This window comes from Sinohyriopsis cumingii, chromosome 12 (assembly GCF_028554795.1).
Source record: "Sinohyriopsis cumingii isolate HCF-2022 chromosome 12, ASM2855479v2, whole genome shotgun sequence".
In the NCBI taxonomy this organism is placed as follows: domain Eukaryota; kingdom Metazoa; phylum Mollusca; class Bivalvia; order Unionida; family Unionidae; genus Sinohyriopsis; species Sinohyriopsis cumingii.
The window spans coordinates 10,258,516-10,281,098 of NC_142972.1; the positions used below are offsets into that span (position 1 = coordinate 10,258,516).

At 41.2% G+C, this 22,583-nt stretch overlaps 1 protein-coding gene and 1 long non-coding RNA gene across 2 annotated transcripts in view; both read left to right on the forward strand.

Moving 5' to 3' along the window:
• Positions 1-1,988: 1,988 nt before the first annotated feature.
• The window catches only part of LOC149785995 (uncharacterized), a 100,980-nt gene continuing 80,385 nt past the window's right edge, over positions 1,989-22,583 (forward strand). Inside the window, exon 1 of the long non-coding RNA XR_016424853.1 lies at positions 1,989-2,563. This is a non-coding gene — a long non-coding RNA (uncharacterized LOC149785995). The remainder of the gene's footprint in view (positions 2,564-22,583) is intronic.
• LOC149785996 (headcase protein-like) lies at positions 3,222-8,210 on the forward strand. Its single transcript, XM_089976278.1, has one exon. It carries the CDS (start codon positions 3,355-3,357, stop codon positions 4,792-4,794), a length of 1,440 nt encoding a protein of 479 aa, XP_089832404.1. The 5' UTR covers positions 3,222-3,354; the 3' UTR covers positions 4,795-8,210.

Genomic DNA, 22,583 nt, shown 5'->3' on the forward strand with positions numbered 1-22,583 from the left:
TGTGACACGCTGCGTCGATAGCGTTTATCGGATACTCTCCCGGTTTTGGTTTAGATTGTTCATCAAGTCTGATATCTAGTCGGGTCCCTGGACCGCAGTAATTGTATCCTGGGAGATGTTTTTCTCCGGGATACTTTGCCCAGGGAGTTCCGGGGAGCTTTCCAAGTTTGGCTGCAATGTCACCTCCGCTAAATTCTCGCTTTTTTTTTGAAATCTAAATTTTTTTGTGCCACATCGCGTACACTTACCAGAAAGTGCTTGTCTGTTATTTTTTGTTGTAATGGTTGTTAGATCATTCGTAGGGGTTCGTGCCTTACACTTCACACAATATAGATCCATAATTATTATTCTTTATATACAAATGGAAATTACAGATTTTTCTGCGACAAAAAAGAAAGAGCCAGTTAAGCATAATTCAGTGCTACCAAACTCTATCCGCGCGATTATAATTGGGCCATCCGGTTCAGGTAAAACACAGCTGTTGCTGAACTTGATAATGAAGTGGATGAAATGGGATAAACTGTATTTGATAGCTCCATCTGTAGATGATCAACGATGCTATAACGTTATAAAAGATTTTAATGAGAGTGCAAGCGCGCTGAGTAAAGACGGTGAGGATGTTGTTGAATTTATCACTGATATCGAAGAAGCCCCCAGCGTCGAGGATCTTGATGAATCAATTAACAACCTAGTAGTGTATGATGATGTTATGTTGGACAAGCAAAAAAATCCCGCAAGAATATTTTCCCGGGGACGTCACAAAAACACTGATGTGATTTATGTTACTCAGCGTTATACACAAATTCCTAAAGTAATCAGGGATAATTGTAATCTTCTTGCGATATTCAATGGAGTTGATACACATACACTGAGAAATATTCATCAAACCTGGTGTGGTGGCGATATGGATTTAAATAAATTTAAAAATTTCTTCAGTCATGCTCAAAGAAAACCTCACGGATTTGTGACAATAAATTTACACGATCCCAGAACAAGATACCGTATTGGACTTGATACACTATTTGCAACATAAAAATGTTTTTCCTTGGAAACTCATTTCCCAGAGCAGCAGAGGGGATGGACCCGACCCATGGATTTTTCAATAACGACCCCGCCACGGAAACTGTTTCAGATTTATTGAAGTAACCCAAGTTGTCAGTGCAAACTCAACGAGTTTGTCCCTGGAAACTCTTCGAGTTTTCGGGGGACATTTTTTTTTGTCCTGTATTCTGAATAGAAGGGTTTATTTCGTCGAAATAAGCCCTCTATCGAGGAATAGTTTCCTGGAGGGGTTTATTGTGCAAAAAGTTTCGGTCTGTACAGCCCCTCTGCTGCTCACACACACACGAATTTCTGAACATACCGCGATACGTACCACTGGATACCGTAAATATAACATTCACCTATAAATGTAATGCTTTCGAGCACGGGCCTGACACCTTTTTTCTTCAATTTTCCGTCTGTCAATAGTTCGAACAAAAGAAAGCATCTTGTTCTGATTTACAGCAAAATAACACCGAAGCATATCCAATACATTATTTGAAAGAAAAAAATAATTATCTTCAGAAAGAAAAAAAATAAAGTAGCTCAAAAGAAAATCGCGGCAACCTTCCCCCTTCCTAAAAGTTAAATGGTCAGTACCTTACAGGAGACGAGTCTGTATGTGCATTTTAATAGCTGTACAAGATGCAATCTAAAAACTGTCATTTGAGATGGTTAAGCTTACACTATAGTTGACATACTGTGAAAGACATTGTCCGGACATTAGAGAGCTATTTGATTAAAATAAAAGTGTCGACCCTGAAGCCTGCAATTTACTAGCTAACACCAATGGGCATGGAAACTTTGAGTGGGATGCCAACACCCGGTCAAGATATCTATCAGACAGAGCTAATAAACATAAAAGTCACTTCCTCAACAAACGAGAAAATATTTAGTGGACTTTAGAGTGACGCAAAATTCAAACATAAAAAACTGCTCTCCTGAAAATTATAGGATGATTCGCAGTGTTGCAAAGGAATACATGGGTTTAACACATTAAATACGCTAGTAAATAAGCAGGCCTGGCCCTAGGATGTGCGGGGCTTAAGGTAGCATGCGTGGCCCAAAGCAGCAAAAGCGATGAGTGGGACCCCAAGCAAAAAATTAAAAAAAAAAAAAAAAATTGCATTGCGGAGTTGATTTCCCGAAAGCGCGGGGCCCAAGGCCGTTGCCTGTAAATAAAACCGAAATTCGCACTTGGCCCCAATAGCAACTTCCAGTTTGGCTACCACGTAATAGCACGTGATACTTGTCATACATGTTGTTGTTGTTGTAGTGGGGTTTAACGCCATTTTTCAGCTCACGATAGGCTATACACGGCGGCTAGTATAAATGGTGGAGGAAGAACCCGGGAAAACCTCGGGAAGAACCACCGACCCACGAGAAACTACTGCAAGCTTTCTCACATACCCACGTTAGCCGAATCTGAGACTCGAACGCACGCAGACAGAGGTGAGATGGCAGTGATCCGGAACGGTGAGCGCTTTAGACAACTTGGCCGCTAGGGACCCCTGCCAAACATGTAATTATAAATATAATTATTTAAATATAGTTGTAATAATTGTAGCTATATTTGTAACAGTCAGAAATAATATATGTGACAAATACAACTTTTGTAAACATAATAATACTTTTTCAATCCTGAAAATTGAAAACTTGCTTTTACTGTTGTTAAATTTATAACAATATTACTCGGGAATTACCGTACATTCCTTCCTGACGGAAACTACCGAAGTACCGGTAAATTGGGAATGAAAAAAAGGTCCGTGCTAAAATAAAAATACTACGGTAAACAAGTGATACAGCGCACATCTAACACAACACTCTCTCTCAGAAGAAGAAGAAGAAGAGAAAGAAAAAGAAAAATGAAGAAATTTTAGCTAAATTATGGCTTCTGGCTTTATCAATATTGCATTATGCAGACCGACTGGAAAATGCAATTTCTTGTTTCTTTACAAAACCTCACGTGTATCTAAAATTAGAAAGGCTTTATCGACTGGCGACATAACCATGACCCAAATTCATACACGATGTAAACATGTACATGAAGTTCTTATTAACATATCAAAACAGAGCTATTGGGTCATGGTCTTTCAGTCAACCAATAAAAATAGAGAAAAGGCGGAACTAAACTACATTTCGACCAATCTCCTCCAGACCGGCAAGCATATGAAACCCCGGTCTCTAAATATCAACAGCTCAAGCCTTGCCGGTTACTTCATTCAATGGAAAAGCCTGCAAAGAAAACGTTACATTAGGATAGTGTCAGTCAAAATATCTTTCAAAATTGTACATTCCGTACTTTACTACATCATGCCTCACAACAGAAATAATCGAAACCCTCGTCATCATCATGCAAAAGCAGATACAAATAATAACATCAACGAAAACAACAATGGAGTGCAGCCTATCGGTGAAAGGGAAAATAATAACACCGTAGTTAAGCCGTGTTGTGTTCCTACTGGATGTTCTACGCCGGACGAAATGATCGACCAGGAAAACCCGGGCAATTCGATTAAAGTCTTCTGCAATAATGACCAGTGCGTTCTTGGCAGTTTCATGCACAAATCGTGTTTCGAGGAATGGGAGCAAACAGTATTGTCATATCTTAGATCGTGTGGCCGTGCACGAAGTTGGAGCGAGAAACAACGCTTGCAGAATCTTTGGACAAAGAAAGGATACGATCTCGCCTTCAAAGCTTGCGATTGCAGATGTGGGCGTGGTCATATAAGGAAAGACTTGGACTATTTACCCCCTGCACCAGCAGTAGACAACGCTAAGAAAAACAAGAAAAAGAAGAAATCGGAGCCTAAACCCGCGGTATGTGGCAAGACAACTGTTAATGGGTCCACGGTACAAGAAAATAAACCTCGGCTAGGATCACCCACAATCCCACTTGTGAATAATGGTAACAACACTCATGACAATAACGGTGGTAATAATGTTGATAATAACGACAACCTTGGCGTTGTACTCATACGAAATAGAACCAGTAGCACAGGTAGTAGCCCTCCCAACTCAGCGTCATCGGTGACGTCAGGGTCACCAGTTCCTCTATCGCCGTTAACAAACGTCATCAGACCGACCACCCGCCCTAAGTTTGATTTCCAGACCGATCCGCCTCAGTCCCTCACGGCAGCTAGCTCCTTTTTCAAACGACGTCATGATCTCTCCGCCTTTAATTTGCTCCCGAAGCACAAGCAGAATCCGTACCATATCAAGATGGAAGACGATGGACCTCACGGAAATGACGACACTCGAATCTTCGTCTTAACGCATCTCAGTTCATACAGAGTGAACAATTTAAAATGCGTGCTGTGCAGGGGTGATTTGTCCATATTCGACCGCTACCCACTAATTGACGGTACACTATTTCTATCGCCGCAAGCGTATGACGACAGCGTCGTTCAAGTAATATCCGAGGGACGTCTGCAGTTTATCAACGCCGTATGCGTCACATGCCTGGAAGGTGGCAAGGATATACGATGTGCAGCCTGTAAACGCAAATGGGACGGTAGTGCTCTGCAGTTGGGATCTATGTACACATACGACATCTTTGCTGCCATGCCATGCTGCCAGAAACGTCTGACGTGCAAACATTGTCGTCGTGCCGTCGTCGATGTGAGTCAGGGGCTGCAATATTACAGCGAGTATAGTCACATGATAACGTGCCCCTACTGTAAGGCCTACGACTTCCACTTCATACGCCCCCTAGTGGAGACGTTCAGCGTCAAGCGTTCTATATGGAATTGACGTCTAGAACTTCCTAGCATTGTATAAACATTTGGAGAGAATACTTGCTACTTTTGATATATTCCTGTACTTTAAAAGTGACTTACTCCATGTCTACTTGTCTCAGCCGTCTCTTCAGAACATAATAATCGTTCTAGTCATTATGTTCGATACCGGAGAGCGGCATTGTGCAGTTAACATTCTTCAGCTTTGTTTCCGGCATCCATAACGACATTATAGATATCACGATTCCAGCGTCACATGGACCAAGAAAGCAGTTAATTCTGTTAGTATGTGTTCTTGGAATTTTAAATGTGCCTTTGAATGTGACAAGTGGGTTTTTTTTTTTTGTTTTTTTTTGGGGGGGGGGGCTTTCATGGGCATATCTACGTTGGATTTGATAAGTGCTAAAGATCTGCGCTACACATTGTGTGAGTAAATGTCTCCTCCAAGAGAAGTTTGACACCATTGTCAATCGCATGTGTATTTAGAACCAAGAACTTTGTTATGATAGAACTATATGTTTCATTTCCTTGTACATCTCATTTTGTCTGAACTTTCTGTCATTGTTTCGACACATTTTGAAGCAATTTTGTTATTTGTATTCAGATGTAGTTTTGCATGAGCATACATGCGTCCCTTTTTTGGACTTCAAATTGCACGTGGATTTAAGTTTTTTTCACAGTTTCATTGGCTCACTTAAAGGAATATATGTAAGTAGTTTGAAATGAAAAGTCCTTAACTTTGAATTATAAACGTTTATGTTATTAGTTTATAAGGAAAATTCCTTGACTTTGAATTATAACGTTAAGTTATTAAAGAAGTTTAGATAGAAATGTTTAAGTTCATTGGTGCAGTTGCAGCTCGAAGACATGGCGCCCTGATGCAGATCGTCAAAATTCGACTGCATCATCTTTTGTGATTTGTTTTCAGAAGTACGCGTAACACGTGTACATAGTTTGGCTGACTTGCCATTTACTGCATGCAGTAGTAGGCAGATTTATGAGTGCAAATATCTGGTCGGTCGGTCAAAGGTCTTAAAATGTTTCACAACTTCTGCGAGATTTGTGCATTTAGGAGCCATTTAGTGGACTCGGTAGTGAGCCATGTTTTGTCTAGAATGCGTAGTTTCATTTTCGATATTATCAGTCGTCAAAGATTGTTTTAAATATAAAAATTTTACCTCTATTATGCCCTTAAGACTCTTTCCTGAACTTTTGCTTCCAAATTTGATTTCCAAATCAGACTGGGGTAAAATGTAAGGGAAGAGTTTGAAGTAGTTTTGGTTGCTGGGTCACTTTCAATAGGATATTTAACGTAATTAAACAGAAACCTTTAATACAAGTTAATTTTGCCGGCAGTTTTTATTTGGATAATGTTATTGTCGAGTGTCCAATGTAAACCAATTATGGAGCCTGTTTTCCTATCTTATCCAAAAGTACACTGTTTTAGTATTATTTTTCCTTCATCTTAAAAAAGGTCCGATATCAGTAGGAGCACACGTTTTGTTTAAATTATTTGAATCTTAATGATACCTTCATGACGTTAATATATCGCGCATTCTACAAACGGTAACTTGTTTTTGTGTTGAACTTGTTTACGTGTTTCACAGTCCCTATAATTTATAGCTGGTCGATACACTGATTCCAGGGCCCGCACATAACAGTAAGCCGTTACGTCTGTTATTGCTTATTATTTTTCTCAGCCTGCTTGGTTTGGCGCATTTCGATCAGCGTTACCTCGTTATAGGGACACCCCTTAACCCCTCACCCCCACTCCCTGTCTTTGTGGATACGCTGTAGCCGGGCTGAAAAAACAAGTTTGCTGACAATCACCGATCTTATGTTTTCCTAATATGAATATTGAAACCATTGGATAGAATTTACACTCTTTGCGACTGTGCTCGAGGGCAGTTAGCCGTCTTTAACGTAAATGAACTTTGATAATAAAAAGCGTCGTCTGTGAAATCCTTGTCTTGAAAATTGGAAATGTTATTGAGTGTGGCAAAGATATTCCAATCTTGGCACGGAGACAGACAGACTATGCGCTCTTATTTGTCTTTAAAAAATAATACTCACCCCGCCCAATAAAAATAAAAACTTGCGTACACATATGCTCAGAAGGAGTAGTGACACCAGTGTAGGCAGCATAGTTGTCGGACGAGGTTTGTGAATGAGGCTGACCAGGTTTTGCACTCAGAACGATAAAAATCTGCTTGTGTCAAGACAGAGGATTGTAGAAGTACGTATCCAATGTTAAATTTTGCGATTGGTGGAAAGCAGTTGGTTTGTTAATCATTGGTTGATACAAACTGTGATGCCAGAGGCATCAAAGCTGATCCACTATCCACACGCTGCAAACTATATTCGAAGGGCAAGTTTGTATATTTTTGATCGTTGTAATTTTTCTTCATTAGTTTCTCAGTATGCTTACTTCTTATCCAAAAGTGGATTTAATTCGGGACGGTGAAATAAAACGCACCGGTCTATCTTGAAAGTAAGAGATATTTCCTTTTGTTTTTTAGGTCTCCACTTGACCCTAACATGTAAATTAGTATGTTCAGACAGAAATGTACTCAGCTTGTGTTCTTTTCATTTTGCACCGATAGAGTGCTCACTTGTGATTTATTTTCTTTTTTGTTTGGAAGACAATATAAATGTGATGGGGGTGGGGGGGTCTCTATTTTTCAAACAGAATGCATCTCTGGAAAAAGTATTTCGTTAGCACCCCGTTTACAGTCGAACGTTTGTCAGGTTACATGTAATAGGCTGACTGGCGTAATATGATTATCGGACAGCAAAAAGAAAGGGTTGCTACGATGTTTTCTTGTAATCATCATTTTGTCCTTATTGTTCATTTCTTTTTCATTAGCTGGCCATAAAAAATAATTTGCTTCAAATGTTAAATGTTTTGATATTGATGCCGCACTTAATTTTAAAGTTATTATTGAACGTGCTTCATTATAACTTTTCATTAAATTTTAAGGTGTTATTAAAATTGAGCTCTATAATTAAATAGTTTCGAAACAGCCCTTTGGAAAAATTACCACACCGGTATTACTTGCTAATAGCACAAGGTCAAGGTTTGATTAGTCTTCCGCCTAGATTAACCTGCATGGGACTATTGTGCTGGTCATAGTCAGTGCACCAGTTCACCCTGAAGCGTGCATCGGATTCCTGTTGTTAGAATGGTGATATCTGTTATTCTTAGGAGGGAAACTATAAGCATTGACAACGATTGCAGTACAACCTGTAAACAGTTAACGATTGCCCATGCGCATAGAAGAATAATAAAAAAATTGACGTAGATGTATATCTTGTATCTGGACAATCAGTTGCACTAGAGTAATGAAAGACACATTTTGTCAACTTGGTATTTAAAGGCGTTTTTTGATTATAATTAAACTTGTGTAAGGTTGAACACCTTCAGATTTGTCACCGTAAACTTGTTTTTATGGGCGGTCAATAGTGCTTCCATAGACTACTATTGGTTTGGCACACGAGTGTCTTGTGCACCACAGCTCATTCATTGGATTTCGTGCAGCAGCAGAGGGGGCGAATCGGACATTTTGTCCAATCGTTATTTGGCTTAATTATTACTTTCTGCACTCAACGATCTAGTGTCGTCAGCGCCTGGTAAAAAAAAAACGACGACGTCGTTGGGGGATCGTCGCGTCGTCATTTGGTTTAATTAACACCTTCTGCGCGCCGATCCCCAGCGTCGTCAGCGTCCGGTAAGCACATCGACGACCGCGTCGATGTCATTGCCCCCCTCTGCTCTTGAATATTTGCCTGATTTATATGAATTCATGTGTGACATTTCCTCATAACTCCGTTATGGATGATTCTGTCATTGATGACTCTGTCATCCATGATTTATCATGGTGGGGAAACTGTCATATTTCCTAATAATAATAATTATGACACTTTCCCCACTATCTGGGCTGACATTTCCCCATAACTCCGTTATGGATGACTCTGTCATTGACACCATTGTTGATGACTCTGTCACCATGACAAGTCATGGTGATAAAATCATGGGTCATTGTTGTTGTTGTTGTTGTTGCAAAATAAAAAAATTTTTTATTAAATAATGCCCCATCGGCGGATATTAACCGACGATGATACCAATGAAATAATAAGACTCCGTGGGAAAACACCAATATCGGAAATAGCAGATCGATACAAAATCAGTTACCAGCGGATATACAAAATATGGAAAAATGAAACCCATAACTCCGTTATCAATGACAGGGTCATCAACAATAGTGTCAATGATAAAATCATCATGACAAGTCATGGTGACAGAGTCGACAACGATATCAGAATGATGGATCTCAGTATCGACGATGAAATAAACCAGATTGTTGATGCACCCAGTAATGCGAATTCATCCATGGACGCCATCGTGGATAAACAGACCATTCAGGATTTGCAATGGCGGCTGAATAATTTAATCAACGAGAATAAATCATTGCAACGACAACTCAAGCACGCGTCAAGCACGGCCGATTATAATCGTATACAACGGCGTTATGATTATTTGCAACAGCGTTATGATGATTTACAACAGCGCCACTATGACATGCAACGGCGTCACGATGATGTGCAACGGCGACATGATGATGCGCAACGGCGTCACGATGATATGCGACGCACCGTTAGTGGGCTTCAACATGAACTCGGAAATGTTCGGAAGGAATTGAATGAAGTGCAACACGATAATGCGCTACTGATTCAGCGAATCACCGAAATGACCGCAGTCTCCCCCCATAACTCCGTCATGGACACCATCGTGGATGATTTTATCATGGATGACTCCGTCATTAATGACTCTGTCCATAACAAAGTCACCATGACTTGTCATGGACCTGAAATAATCAGAAAAAAGAATAAAAACCCCAAGAATAATTCTCCCGAGAAATCTCGGGGGGATAATAAATTCACGATCAACGAAATTCCCGGTGTAGTATCTCGCAGCGATATTAGATTTGTGAACCGCATGGACAAGGTGCTTCAAAATAGCGACTAGGGTTTTCGTTCGGTAATTACCCATACTGTACCAAATCGTTTGACATCGTGGTTGGGAAACATTTTTTCATATTCTCGTTGGTAATATTTGTCGCGGAGACACAACCGAGCTTTCGCTGAACGGCTTTCAAATACCATACAATCGTATTTATCCCCGCTGGGGAATTTCTGAACTGCATGATACTTTCCGTTTTTAAATTTGACACTGATCGGCGTTTTCGGGCAGGATTTTTTATAGTCGCTGATGACGCTGTCGAATTTCACCGGGTGATATTCCAACAGTGACATTATAATTAAAGCAGTTATTTAATTAAATATTAAAATGATATCAGATAATAATGTTTGGACGAACCTGGATGAACAATTGCGTCGAAAACCGCTCCAGACAAGCTAGTCAATTTGTTGACGATTTTGCCTCGGGGCGACTTAAACCAGCACCACCGAAGTTACCATTATTTCGGTACAACAAAACCAGAAACATTTCTTCGACGAAACAGCGTTACGCGGACACTAGAGTCAATACTATCTGTTTAAATATCGACAGGAAAAAGATCATCGAATTTGATTCCATCGCGGACACGTGTAAATGGTTTGGCCTCAGACCGGACACAATCCAAAAACCCTCTTTTTATGCACGATGGGGATTGTGGATTGTGTTGCGCGGTGATATTGACGCGGAAAAGCGGGTTTGGTTTGATGACATTGATACGTTATTCGATAACGCGATTAATAGTATACCAGAAATATATCGGCCTAACACCCGACCATGACTCTGTCATGGACACCATTGTGGATGATTCTGAGGTATCGCGAATGCTTTGGTGATCTATTCAAAACCAATCGTGATTTACCGTGGTCGTAGAAGCCTTATTTCGTCGTAAGAACGACTTATTGATGGGGAAACTGTCATATTTTTTATATAATAATAATTATGACACTTTCCCCACCATGACAGAGTCATCCATAACGGAGTTATGGGGAAAACCATCCATTGACCGACCACACATGAAATCGTAACATTGTAGTGTGTTCGTCCGTCGCGGTAACATCTCCCCCGGCGAATCCAACATCATCAATGACCTCGTTGATCCACGCCGGATCGTCCACAAAATCAGATTTGGGCCACTCAGGATAATACAGCACATAGTCGGATCGATCAGCGTGTTTAGTGTCATCGGATATCAATTGCCCGCCGAATCCCTTGTATATCGATTTGATTTTTTCAACGATGTTTTTTAGCGTTAATTTACCCCTTCGGAATCTCATGTCCGGAAATATATCGCCGAAATGTTTCAACAGCGTGTTGTACTTGTCAAGTCGGTCTGGTTGCGCTAGCATTTCTGAGACGCTATTGATTAACCCGGCGCGGCTCACAGGAACACTCTTCACATCAAGTCGATCCGGAATCACATCGGGGAGACTCAACGCACCAATAACATTTCTGATAATTTTGAGTTGTTGCCGCGGACTGATTTTATCAGAACGACATGGCGTCGTTGCTACGGCGTTACCGTTATTATACTTGTCGACGAAAACGCGCTGATATCGTTGCAGCCGTGAAACATTTTTATTCAGATGCTCTATTCGGTATTTATCCAGTTTCCTTACGTCGGTCTGAAACACGTAGTTGAGATATGTCAGCGCCTTTTCATATGGCTGCAGCCGCTGTTCGGGGTCGTATTGGTAGTATTTATCACCGATTTCATCGCCGGTGTTATCACCAATTTCATTACTGCCGGTGTCATCACCGGTGGCGATTTCATCACCACCGGTAATTTCATTACTGGTGATAAAATCACCCGTGACAGTATTTCCCGCTGCAGCAATTCTCTCTCCGACGGACGATTTTAAAAAATCATCTACGCGTGGATCACTATCGAGTACAGCGTCGCTGACTCGTTTCTGCCCTTGATGTTTTTTTTTCTTCCATATTTCGTATTCATCTGGTAATTCCCATTCAACTGAATAACCGGTTCGTTTCATCATTTCAACGAGTCTGCACGTGAAATAACGTTTTGAATTGTTCTCGTCGATGATTGTGCTAATAAACATGTATCCGTAACCGGTATGTACATCACAGCGGTTTGGCGTTCTAAACAGCAACTCTGTCGACGATAAATCCCTTTCATGTGATTCGATTGCGGAAATAATATCATCGCGGGTCAGTGGAAGCTCTGTGCGACTCCGTTTTGTTGCTGAATAATGTATTTCAGAAATATTTCGGAAACGATGGATGGCTTGTTTGGTAGCCTCTACAGAACCTAATTCCTCGGAAAACACCGTCATGTACTTGAATCGCGGGTCCACAATGGATATCCCGGCCTCGACAGTACAATTGTAGATCACCACGTCGATGTTTTCAAACGCCGCAGTGGTATCGGCGAAATCTCGTTGTTTTTCGGCCGGGTCAGTGTCCGCGTGATAGTACTTTACTCGGTATCCTAAGTGCTGTAACAATTTAGCGAGTTTCTCCACGGAATAATTTCCGCGTCGTTTATTGTGAGTGAATACAACCGCGCGATTTCCTCGTCGTAGCGTGTCTAACAGTTTACTGTAGTTGTCTCGGTGAGATTGTTCCACAATAAATTTTTTACCATGATCGGGCCGATATTCGTTGATGATGAATTTCATGTCCGGGCGATTTAAGTATTTCTTGAATAATTCCAAGTCGTCATTGTTAGCGTCCGCGTCAAGTACAATTACCCGCGCCGCGGATGAAATCAGCCATGTTAGTGTCCCCCAAATTTGTTTACCGCGTCTTGATGAGACTATTTGTCGAAGAATTCCATGCCACTCATCCAGCAATATAACATCGGGAATCCCCCCGACCCGTACAATTGATTCTACTTGTGAAATGACTTTACGAGGCTTTTTAACGTCGAATATAATGTCTCCATGGACACTCTCGTACGATTCGAGATTGTAGTCGATGGCGGTCTTTCTGGTAAAAGTCTTTCTGTACGATACGCACAATACAGACTGATCATCTCGTATTGATTTCCACGCTGACTCTGACTTGCCGAGTCCACAGTGGGATCCGTCCATGTAGTCATCGTTGAGAATGATTTTACATCCCCGGCCACCTTCATGAACTGGCGACTCGCGATAAGTATAATCGGGAGTCCTCTTGGGAAACTCTCCACTGTAGTCGCTGCGGCGATAATTAAAACCCCTTACATATCTTTCGTAGAGGGTTTTATCGTCAGTGATTTCATCACCACGCTGTACTATTATTCGCTGCGTGCTTCTGTAACAACCGATCACAAACTGATCAGAGTAAACACGCACAAATGCGTCAATGGCTTTTCCCTCGATGAATCCACCTATCTCATTGTACCCGTGACGTCGCTGACATATGTTGCAAAATGAGCCTGCAACTCGCCGTAGCGACACTATGTTGCCAAGCCGATTTGTAATCCCGGTTATTTGATCGGGTTGTCCGGACAACAACGTGGAAAATTGTCGAATTTGTTCAGCGGTGATTTCATCGCCGGTAATTTCATTACTGGTAATTTCATCATCACCGGTGATTTTATTGCCAATTTCAGGTTTTAGTTGTTCGTAACACGGCTGAATAGAGACCGGACAAGATAGCAGCGTGCTGGTGAATCCAACAGGATAAATCAATCGCTTATCAACGCTATTTGGTCGCGCCGACCTGGTTCCGGACAATTTGATGCTATACAGCCCAGCTTGCGTATCAACATTCCATGTTGGTCTATCCGCGGCGACTTTCTTCAACAGCGATTGATGTTCCTCGAAATCTACCGGGATCGTTTTCAACATGATGTGATAACCGCCGCTGGTTTCAAAAACCAAAACATCGTTGACGGAGTCAACTAACTCATGGAAATACAACAACAACTCGGCCAGCGATGGCGTCTTGGAATCCACGTCGATGGTAGGATATCTGCATCGGTGTTTTGGAATGATTTCATTAACAGCGGAATATCCCTGAAAATCCCTTATGTCGGGATCATCTACGAACACGTGAAATCGCCCCATTTGTTGTATGATTACTCCACGAATTTGATAGTCTGCCACAGTGAGAAGATCAATTGCGGATTTTTTACTGGAAACACTCCAAGATGGACCTAAATGCCTTCGGTAGTATTCTCGTACATCGTGATACGTTTCCGGGTGTGTAAAAAATTCATCCGGGGATTCTTCGTAGTAAGATGTTCCGCGCCCCAATTCGTCGATGAAGGTGTTATTGGAATAATGATTATCCATTATACTATATGCTTTTTAATATTTAATTGAATATTTAATAATGGTTAATAATAATGGTTAATCCGGTGCTTGCTGTCAATAAATGCAAATGGCTCCCCCAGGGATCAGGAGTCCCATGCGGAAAAAACTGCTACGGTGAGTTTTGCGGGGTGCATAACAGTAGATCAAAACAAGGGAGTAAGAACGGTCCTCAGCCCTGTCTCAGATGTGGAACGGGCGTCCGAGGAAAGATCAGAATTTGTATCAGCTGTGGAAGCCCACAGTATCGGTCCGCGGTAGAATACTGCCAACGAAAGAATAAACCGATACCATCCCAGGAAGAATTCTTGAAATCACGATGGGGCGACCCGTCATTGTACCACCATGACTCTGTCATGGACAGGATTATGGAAGGAAATATCCCGTCCATGACTCTGTCATTGGTGGGGAAAGTGTCATAATTATTATTATATAGAAAATATGACACTTTCCCCACCATGATAAATCATGGATGACGAAGGAAATGTCAATAGTACTTCATCGGCGGAAACTGGTCAGAGTAAAAAAAAATATAATTATTATTCTTGTTAATTCTGACTGATTTTTGGTCATTTTTGACTGATTTTTGGTCATTTTTGACTGTTTTCAGTCATTTTTCGACTGTTTTCAGTCATTTTTTTACCATTTGTGAGGGCAAAAACCCAAGGAAATCATTTAGAGAAAATCGATGTTTTTCTGAAAAATCGAGAAAAAAACGACTATAGTTGTCAAAAAACGATCAAAAATCAAGAAAAAACCAGAAAAAATCAAGAAAAAACAGGATTTTTATCGAGTGTAAAAACCCAAGGAAATTTTGATAAATTCATTATGGTTTTTAACAGGAATAAATTCCCATGGTCGACCCACCACCCCCATGATAAATCAACGATGACGGACTTATTACACCATGAAAATGACTCTATCATCGATGACGAGTCATGGAAGGAATTGTAATAATGACACTTTCCCCATTGATGGGAAATTATCTCCGCTGATGAGGAAACTGTCCTAGTTGTTATAAATAATAATTATGACATTTTCCTCACTATCTGGGACTGATTGACATTTCCTTCATGACTGTCATGAGACTGTAGGGTAATGATTTCACAAGTGAATTACCTATCGCGGCGATGAATTACAAAAAAAATATCGCGGCAATAATTACAATTAATTTTTTTCTCCGCGGTAGAAATATATCAGTTGTTTTTATTGTTATTGTTATTGACCCCTAAGTAGTTACTATTAATAGTGACCTTGCTATAACAATAACAATAAAAACAACTGATATATTTCTACCGCGGAGAAAAAAATTAATTGTAATTATTGCCGCGATATTTTTTTTGTAATTCATCGCCGCGATAGGTAATTCACTTGTGAAATCATTACCCTACAGTCTCATGACAGTCATGAAGGAAATGTCAATCAGTCCCAGATAGTGAGGAAAATGTCATAATTATTATTTATAACAACTAGGACAGTTTCCTCATCAGCGGAGATAATTTCCCATCAATGGGGAAAGTGTCATTATTACAATTCCTTCCATGACTCGTCATCGATGATAGAGTCATTTTCATGGTGTAATAAGTCCGTCATCGTTGATTTATCATGGGGGTGGTGGGTCGACCATGGGAATTTATTCCTGTTAAAAACCATAATGAATTTATCAAAATTTCCTTGGGTTTTTACACTCGATAAAAATCCTGTTTTTTCTTGATTTTTTCTGGTTTTTTCTTGATTTTTGATCGTTTTTTGACAACTATAGTCGTTTTTTTCTCGATTTTTCAGAAAAACATCGATTTTCTCTAAATGATTTCCTTGGGTTTTTGCCCTCACAAATGGTAAAAAAATGACTGAAAACAGTCGAAAAATGACTGAAAACAGTCAAAAATGACCAAAAATCAGTCAAAAATGACCAAAAATCAGTCAGAATTAACAAGAATAATAATTATATTTTTTTTTACTCTGACCAGTTTCCGCCGATGAAGTACTATTGACATTTCCTTCGTCATCCATGATTTATCATGGTGGGGAAAGTGTCATATTTTCTATATAATAATAATTATGACACTTTCCCCACCAATGACAGAGTCATGGACGGGATATTTCCTTCCATAATCCTGTCCATGACAGAGTCATGGTGGTACAATGACGGGTCGCCCCATCGTGATTTCAAGAATTCTTCCTGGGATGGTATCGGTTTATTCTTTCGTTGGCAGTATTCTACCGCGGACCGATACTGTGGGCTTCCACAGCTGATACAAATTCTGATCTTTCCTCGGACGCCCGTTCCACATCTGAGACAGGGCTGAGGACCGTTCTTACTCCCTTGTTTTGATCTACTGTTATGCACCCCGCAAAACTCACCGTAGCAGTTTTTTCCGCATGGGACTCCTGATCCCTGGGGGAGCCATTTGCATTTATTGACAGCAAGCACCGGATTAACCATTATTATTAACCATTATTAAATATTCAATTAAATATTAAAAAGCATATAGTATAATGGATAATCATTATTCCAATAACACCTTCATCGACGAATTGGGGCGCGGAACATCTTACTACGAAGAATCCCCGGATGAATTTTTTACACACCCGGAAACGTATCACGATGTACGAGAATACTACCGAAGGCATTTAGGTCCATCTTGGAGTGTTTCCAGTAAAAAATCCGCAATTGATCTTCTCACTGTGGCAGACTATCAAATTCGTGGAGTAATCATACAACAAATGGGGCGATTTCACGTGTTCGTAGATGATCCCGACATAAGGGATTTTCAGGGATATTCCGCTGTTAATGAAATCATTCCAAAACACCGATGCAGATATCCTACCATCGACGTGGATTCCAAGACGCCATCGCTGGCCGAGTTGTTGTTGTATTTCCATGAGTTAGTTGACTCCGTCAACGATGTTTTGGTTTTTGAAACCAGCGGCGGTTATCACATCATGTTGAAAACGATCCCGGTAGATTTCGAGGAACATCAATCGCTGTTGAAGAAAGTCGCCGCGGATAGACCAACATGGAATGTTGATACGCAAGCTGGGCTGTATAGCATCAAATTGTCCGGAACCAGGTCGGCGCGACCAAATAGCGTTGATAAGCGATTGATTTATCCTGTTGGATTCACCAGCACGCTGCTATCTTGTCCGGTCTCTATTCAGCCGTGTTACGAACAACTAAAACCTGAAATTGGCAATAAAATCACCGGTGATGATGAAATTACCAGTAATGAAATTACCGGCGATGAAATCACCGCTGAACAAATTCGACAATTTTCCACGTTGTTGTCCGGACAACCCGATCAAATAACCGGGATTACAAATCGGCTTGGCAACATAGTGTCGCTACGGCGAGTTGCAGGCTCATTTTGCAACATATGTCAGCGACGTCACGGGTACAATGAGATAGGTGGATTCATCGAGGGAAAAGCCATTGACGCATTTGTGCGTGTTTACTCTGATCAGTTTGTGATCGGTTGTTACAGAAGCACGCAGCGAATAATAGTACAGCGTGGTGATGAAATCACTGACGATAAAACCCTCTACGAAAGATATGTAAGGGGTTTTAATTATCGCCGCAGCGACTACAGTGGAGAGTTTCCCAAGAGGACTCCCGATTATACTTATCGCGAGTCGCCAGTTCATGAAGGTGGCCGGGGATGTAAAATCATTCTCAACGATGACTACATGGACGGATCCCACTGTGGACTCGGCAAGTCAGAGTCAGCGTGGAAATCAATACGAGATGATCAGTCTGTATTGTGCGTATCGTACAGAAAGACTTTTACCAGAAAGACCGCCATCGACTACAATCTCGAATCGTACGAGAGTGTCCATGGAGACATTATATTCGACGTTAAAAAGCCTCGTAAAGTCATTTCACAAGTAGAATCAATTGTACGGGTCGGGGGGATTCCCGATGTTATATTGCTGGATGAGTGGCATGGAATTCTTCGACAAATAGTCTCATCAAGACGCGGTAAACAAATTTGGGGGACACTAACATGGCTGATTTCATCCGCGGCGCGGGTAATTGTACTTGACGCGGACGCTAACAATGACGACTTGGAATTATTCAAGAAATACTTAAATCGCCCGGACATGAAATTCATCATCAACGAATATCGGCCCGATCATGGTAAAAAATTTATTGTGGAACAATCTCACCGAGACAACTACAGTAAACTGTTAGACACGCTACGACGAGGAAATCGCGCGGTTGTATTCACTCACAATAAACGACGCGGAAATTATTCCGTGGAGAAACTCGCTAAATTGTTACAGCACTTAGGATACCGAGTAAAGTACTATCACGCGGACACTGACCCGGCCGAAAAACAACGAGATTTCGCCGATACCACTGCGGCGTTTGAAAACATCGACGTGGTGATCTACAATTGTACTGTCGAGGCCGGGATATCCATTGTGGACCCGCGATTCAAGTACATGACGGTGTTTTCCGAGGAATTAGGTTCTGTAGAGGCTACCAAACAAGCCATCCATCGTTTCCGAAATATTTCTGAAATACATTATTCAGCAACAAAACGGAGTCGCACAGAGCTTCCACTGACCCGCGATGATATTATTTCCGCAATCGAATCACATGAAAGGGATTTATCGTCGACAGAGTTGCTGTTTAGAACGCCAAACCGCTGTGATGTACATACCGGTTACGGATACATGTTTATTAGCACAATCATCGACGAGAACAATTCAAAACGTTATTTCACGTGCAGACTCGTTGAAATGATGAAACGAACCGGTTATTCAGTTGAATGGGAATTACCAGATGAATACGAAATATGGAAGAAAAAAAAACATCAAGGGCAGAAACGAGTCAGCGACGCTGTACTCGATAGTGATCCACGCGTAGATGATTTTTTAAAATCGTCCGTCGGAGAGAGAATTGCTGCAGCGGGAAATACTGTCACGGGTGATTTTATCACCAGTAATGAAATTACCGGTGGTGATGAAATCGCCACCGGTGATGACACCGGCAGTAATGAAATTGGTGATAACACCGGCGATGAAATCGGTGATAAATACTACCAATACGACCCCGAACAGCGGCTGCAGCCATATGAAAAGGCGCTGACATATCTCAACTACGTGTTTCAGACCGACGTAAGGAAACTGGATAAATACCGAATAGAGCATCTGAATAAAAATGTTTCACGGCTGCAACGATATCAGCGCGTTTTCGTCGACAAGTATAATAACGGTAACGCCGTAGCAACGACGCCATGTCGTTCTGATAAAATCAGTCCGCGGCAACAACTCAAAATTATCAGAAATGTTATTGGTGCGTTGAGTCTCCCCGATGTGATTCCGGATCGACTTGATGTGAAGAGTGTTCCTGTGAGCCGCGCCGGGTTAATCAATAGCGTCTCAGAAATGCTAGCGCAACCAGACCGACTTGACAAGTACAACACGCTGTTGAAACATTTCGGCGATATATTTCCGGACATGAGATTCCGAAGGGGTAAATTAACGCTAAAAAACATCGTTGAAAAAATCAAATCGATATACAAGGGATTCGGCGGGCAATTGATATCCGATGACACTAAACACGCTGATCGATCCGACTATGTGCTGTATTATCCTGAGTGGCCCAAATCTGATTTTGTGGACGATCCGGCGTGGATCAACGAGGTCATTGATGATGTTGGATTCGCCGGGGGAGATGTTACCGCGACGGACGAACACACTACAATGTTACGATTTCATGTGTGGTCGGTCAATGGATGGTTTTCCCCATAACTCCGTTATGGATGACTCTGTCATGGTGGGGAAAGTGTCATAATTATTATTATATAAAAAATATGACAGTTTCCCCATCAATAAGTCGTTCTTACGACGAAATAAGGCTTCTACGACCACGGTAAATCACGATTGGTTTTGAATAGATCACCAAAGCATTCGCGATACCTCAGAATCATCCACAATGGTGTCCATGACAGAGTCATGGTCGGGTGTTAGGCCGATATATTTCTGGTATACTATTAATCGCGTTATCGAATAACGTATCAATGTCATCAAACCAAACCCGCTTTTCCGCGTCAATATCACCGCGCAACACAATCCACAATCCCCATCGTGCATAAAAAGAGGGTTTTTGGATTGTGTCCGGTCTGAGGCCAAACCATTTACACGTGTCCGCGATGGAATCAAATTCGATGATCTTTTTCCTGTCGATATTTAAACAGATAGTATTGACTCTAGTGTCCGCGTAACGCTGTTTCGTCGAAGAAATGTTTCTGGTTTTGTTGTACCGAAATAATGGTAACTTCGGTGGTGCTGGTTTAAGTCGCCCCGAGGCAAAATCGTCAACAAATTGACTAGCTTGTCTGGAGCGGTTTTCGACGCAATTGTTCATCCAGGTTCGTCCAAACATTATTATCTGATATCATTTTAATATTTAATTAAATAACTGCTTTAATTATAATGTCACTGTTGGAATATCACCCGGTGAAATTCGACAGCGTCATCAGCGACTATAAAAAATCCTGCCCGAAAACGCCGATCAGTGTCAAATTTAAAAACGGAAAGTATCATGCAGTTCAGAAATTCCCCAGCGGGGATAAATACGATTGTATGGTATTTGAAAGCCGTTCAGCGAAAGCTCGGTTGTGTCTCCGCGACAAATATTACCAACGAGAATATGAAAAAATGTTTCCCAACCACGATGTCAAACGATTTGGTACAGTATGGGTAATTACCGAACGAAAACCCTAGTCGCTATTTTGAAGCACCTTGTCCATGCGGTTCACAAATCTAATATCGCTGCGAGATACTACACCGGGAATTTCGTTGATCGTGAATTTATTATCCCCCCGAGATTTCTCGGGAGAATTATTCTTGGGGTTTTTATTCTTTTTTCTGATTATTTCAGGTCCATGACAAGTCATGGTGACTTTGTTATGGACAGAGTCATTAATGACGGAGTCATCCATGATAAAATCATCCACGATGGTGTCCATGACGGAGTTATGGGGGGAGACTGCGGTCATTTCGGTGATTCGCTGAATCAGTAGCGCATTATCGTGTTGCACTTCATTCAATTCCTTCCGAACATTTCCGAGTTCATGTTGAAGCCCACTAACGGTGCGTCGCATATCATCGTGACGCCGTTGCGCATCATCATGTCGCCGTTGCACATCATCGTGACGCCGTTGCATGTCATAGTGGCGCTGTTGTAAATCATCATAACGCTGTTGCAAATAATCATAACGCCGTTGTATACGATTATAATCGGCCGTGCTTGACGCGTGCTTGAGTTGTCGTTGCAATGATTTATTCTCGTTGATTAAATTATTCAGCCGCCATTGCAAATCCTGAATGGTCTGTTTATCCACGATGGCGTCCATGGATGAATTCGCATTACTGGGTGCATCAACAATCTGGTTTATTTCATCGTCGATACTGAGATCCATCATTCTGATATCGTTGTCGACTCTGTCACCATGACTTGTCATGATGATTTTATCATTGACACTATTGTTGATGACCCTGTCATTGATAACGGAGTTATGGGTTTCATTTTTCCATATTTTGTATATCCGCTGGTAACTGATTTTGTATCGATCTGCTATTTCCGATATTGGTGTTTTCCCACGGAGTCTTATTATTTCATTGGTATCATCGTCGGTTAATATCCGCCGATGGGGCATTATTTAATAAAAAATTTTTTTATTTTGCAACAACAACAACAACAACAATGACCCATGATTTTATCACCATGACTTGTCATGGTGACAGAGTCATCAACAATGGTGTCAATGACAGAGTCATCCATAACGGAGTTATGGGGAAATGTCAGCCCAGATAGTGGGGAAAGTGTCATAATTATTATTATTAGGAAATATGACAGTTTCCCCACCATGATAAATCATGGATGACAGAGTCATCAATGACAGAATCATCCATAACGGAGTTATGAGGAAATGTCACACATGAATTCATATAAATCAGGCAAATATTCAAGAGCAGAGGGGGGCAATGACATCGACGCGGTCGTCGATGTGCTTACCGGACGCTGACGACGCTGGGGATCGACGCGCAGAAGGTGTTAATTAAACCAAATGACGTCACCATCGTGTAGGATGGACCGTCGTCGTTTTTTTTTTACCAGGCGCTGACGATACTAGATCGTTGATTGCAGAAAGTAATAATTAAGCAAAATAACGATTGGACAAAATGTCCGATTCGCCCCCTCTGCTGCTCGTGCAGACCAGACGAACACGATTACTTTCATTTTTATGTACCACGTGAATTCTCCGTAAGCATACATGATTTCATTTTACAATTGTAGCTACATCAGCTGCAAACTTATGTGAACAAATTGTTCATTCTGTCACGTGGCCGTTCGCGTCAAATCATTCCACGTTTTAAATTCTAGTAACCTGAATGTAACTGATATTCCATGGATTGGCGTTACTAAGTGAAGTGTTGATTACTGACGTCACATACAATGGCGTATCCTGTCTAATAGATCATTTACACGCACATCATTTTGGAAATTGACAAATT